The 3,690-nt window shown below is 49.0% G+C and overlaps 1 protein-coding gene across 1 annotated transcript; it reads left to right on the plus strand.

Annotated features, from left to right (window-relative positions):
• On the plus strand, nucleotides 573-2,965 carry LOC100737820 (olfactory receptor 1K1). The gene has a single exon (XM_021068488.1). The coding sequence runs from the start codon at nucleotides 1,779-1,781 to the stop codon at nucleotides 2,730-2,732; it is 954 nt and encodes a 317-aa protein (XP_020924147.1). The 5' UTR covers nucleotides 573-1,778; the 3' UTR covers nucleotides 2,733-2,965.

Consider the following 3,690-nt stretch of genomic DNA (forward strand, 5'->3'; position numbering starts at 1 on the left):
CTGGGTCCAAGTTTCTGTATCGGGTTGATCATGCCTGCGTATTTGCAGAGCACAGGTCCAGGCGGCACGGATGCGCTTGTCATTACAGATGCATGTTTCTGCAAACAGCTCATTGTATTCTTGAATGTTTTTTGAGACCAATTTAAACACGTGTCAGGAAGTTCCCATTGTGGCTCAGCAGGTTACAAACCTGACTAGTATCCATGAGGATGCAGGTTCCACCCCTAGCCTTACTCAGGGGGTTAAGTATGCGGTGTTGCTGTGAGCTGTGCTGTAGGTCACAAACTCAGCTCAGATCCCGCACTGCTGTGGCTGTGTTTATAGGCTGGCAGCTGCAGTCCCCTAGCCTGGGAACTTCTGTATGTCGCAGGTGCAGCTCTAAAAAGCAAAATAAGTAGTAGATAAACAAACACAAGTCAGAGTAGGTCCAGTTTATGAAAAAGCCATTTCACAAGCAAGCTTCTCTCCTCACTCCATCCGACCACTCACCCTGATCCTCTTACCTTCCCGGATGGTGGGACGTGATTGGGAATTTGAAAAAAAAAATATTCTATAGGGAGCCAAAACCGGAAGATTCTTCTTGCCTGATGAAGGAGAAAAAGAAAGACACGAGGATAGGGAGGGTCTTTATTGTATTTTATTTTAATAAGGAAGGAGTGAAAAGAAATGAAGAGGTCATTCCCCTGCACAGATGGCCTCAGAAAAGCCTTCAGGAAACCTGTCATAAAACCCCTCTCCTTTTGAGATCCCCTCCTGGAGAATCATCCAAGATTTCTGCAACGAGATTCAGACAGGAAAAAACGGAGGCATTGAGACATTAACTCTGTCTTTAAGAGTTAAGTCTCTGCATCTGGCATGTGTATCCATCTGTCTGCATGAGTTTCCCACAAAGGATCATGCATTTGCCTAATGCTGTGTCTGTTTTCATGGAAAAGAGTTTTCCAAGGATGTGAGAAGTCATCCAGGTTCTTTGGTTCTTTTCTTTTTTTGCAAGTCTGAACATTTCTCTATTCTGTTCTCACATTTGGTTTACAATAGAATTCTAAGTTCAAAATCTTTTCCTTTAGAATTTGCTGATCTTGCTTGACTGAGTCTCATTATCTGCCCCTGAGGACACATAGAGGGAGGCAGTCTGGTTATCTGAATATCGCCAGGTCTTTACACCCCTGCCCCTGGGAGAGATGGGTTCTTCTCTTGATCCTCAATGTTCTAAAACGTCATGCTAGCAGCTGGGTGCTGTAGATTGACATTCATTTCAATATATGTGTGTCCTTCATATTTGGAAGTTTTATTTCTTTGACAAATTCCTTGCTTCTATCTTGGGTTTTTTGTTTGTTTGTTTGTTTGTTGCCACTCTTACTTTCCTGAAATAAATGCCCATTGGTCAAATCTCTCCCTGATTTCCACCCTCTCTGTTTGATCTTTTCTTTCACATCTTCTTCCTTCTGTGGTCCACATTATTTTTGTCCTATTTTTGATTAACGCCCCAAAGGATCCAAGTTGAAAGCAGCCTTGAAGGTCATCTCGTTCGGCTCCCTTACTTTACAGATGGGGCACCTAAGAAGAGGAAGAGGATCCAGGGAGGGGAAAATGACTTGCCCATCAGTTACCCCTGTGTGTAGCCACAGGGCTGCCTGACTCCAAACCCAGGATTTCCCTCCTGGCCAGAAAGCCTTGAGCGACTTAGTCACCCTTCACCCTTTCCCTTTGACACCAGGGGAGATGGCTCATCAGTAGAAAGGAGCCTCTAGGGTTCCAGGTGAGGGAGCAGCCCAGCCATGGATCCTGCCAATGAGTCTTCAGAAGGAACCCCGTTCATCCTCCTGGGATTAACAGCAGATCCTAGACAGCGGCAGCCTCTTTTTGTGCTATTCTTGGTCCTATATACAGCGGGCATCCTGGGTAATGGGCTCATTGTGGCCGCCATACAAGTCAGTCCAGCTCTTCATGCACCCATGTACTTCCTGCTGGCTCACCTGTCCTTTGCTGACCTCTGCTTTACCTCCGTCACTGTACCCAAGATGCTGGCCAACTTGATAGCCCATGACCGCTCCATCTCCCTGGCCGGCTGCCTGACCCAGATGTACTTCTTCTTTGCTGTGGGTGTAACAGACAGCTGTCTCCTGGCTGCCATGGCCTATGACCGCTACATGGCCATCCGGCACCCCCTCCACTATGCCGCGAAGATGTCCCGAGCCGTGTGCACAGCCCTGGTGGGGACCGCATGGCTGGTGTCCCATGCCCACTCCCTCCTGCATATCCTGCTCATGGCTCGCCTGTCCTTTTGCGCCTCCCACAGAGTGCCCCACTTCTTCTGTGACCACCAGCCTCTCTTGAGGCTGTCATGCTCCGACACCCGCCACATCCAGCTGCTCATCTTCACCGAGGGCGCCGCAGTGGTGGTCACTCCCTTCCTGCTCATCCTCGCCTCCTATGGGGCCATTGCGGCTGCGGTGCTCAGGCTGCCCTCAGCCTCTGGGAGGCTCCGGGCTGTGTCCACCTGCGGCTCCCACCTGGCCGTGGTGGGCCTCTTCTATGGGACGGTCATCGCGGTCTACTTCCAGCCCACGGCCCGGTATGAGGCGGAGCGCGGCAGAGTGGCCACCGTCATGTACACCGTCATCACCCCCATGCTCAACCCTGTCATCTACAGCCTCCGGAATCGGGACGTGCAGGGGGCGCTCCGAGCGCTTTTCACTGGGCGGCGGAGGATCTCAGCCGGCGACACCTGAGGCCTGGGCCCCACCAAGGACAGACTGCATCCCCCACGCGACAACTGTGAATACACTCACGGGCTCTGTGCTTTTCCCCAAAACATAATGACAGTGATCCCTTTTTGAGCCCCGTAAAGCAGATCCTTGCCTGATCTGACTTAATTCCACAACAACCAGGGAAGCAGATTTTATGATCCAGTTGTTTTTGTGTTTTGGTTTGGGTTTTTTGGCTACATGCAGCATGTGCAAGTTCCCAGACCAGGGATCAAACCCGCACCACCGCAGTGATAATGCTGGATCCTTGACTTGCTGAGCCACCAGGGAACTTCCACTATAAAACTATGAGTTGTTTTATAGACGAGGAAACTGGGGCTCAAAGAGAAGGCTTGACGTTCCCAAATTTACCCCATTCTTAGGTGGCAAAACCTGGGCTCTTTCGGCCACAGTCATGCCCAGGCATTTGGGGAGCATTCTACCATTTTCTGGGGTATGGGACATAAAACTGTCTGGGATGTTGTGCCACCCAGTCTGGCTTTGGGGGGACTGGCACTTTGTTCTCCATAACATCACCATGTTTTCTTAAAAAAAAAAAAAACAAAAACAAAAAACCGACGTCTCAACTGTCGTGGACAGGGACAGAAATTCACATACCCATGTGTCCAGGACAAACCCCATGCAGTGAACCCAGCTGAGCACATGGCAGGCACTCTGGGCATCTGCAATGAATAAATGATGTCTGTTTTTCTTACCCTTTATTCTTGTACTTGTTTGCTATGATGCTACCTGTTCAGCTACCCCTGCCGTTCTGCAGATATATGCCAATAAATTGAATTAAATGAAGCAAAGCAGGAAAGGGACAGGGCATTGGGGCAAATGGAAGAGGGTTTTTTTTTTTAAGTTTTTGTCATATGCCAGCACTTCACTTATTTTTGACCCCTAGAAAACATAAGCATTCTTTTTTTTAATTGAAGTATAG

This window comes from Sus scrofa, chromosome 1 (genome assembly GCF_000003025.6).
Source record: "Sus scrofa isolate TJ Tabasco breed Duroc chromosome 1, Sscrofa11.1, whole genome shotgun sequence".
In the NCBI taxonomy this organism is placed as follows: Eukaryota; Metazoa; Chordata; class Mammalia; order Artiodactyla; family Suidae; genus Sus; species Sus scrofa.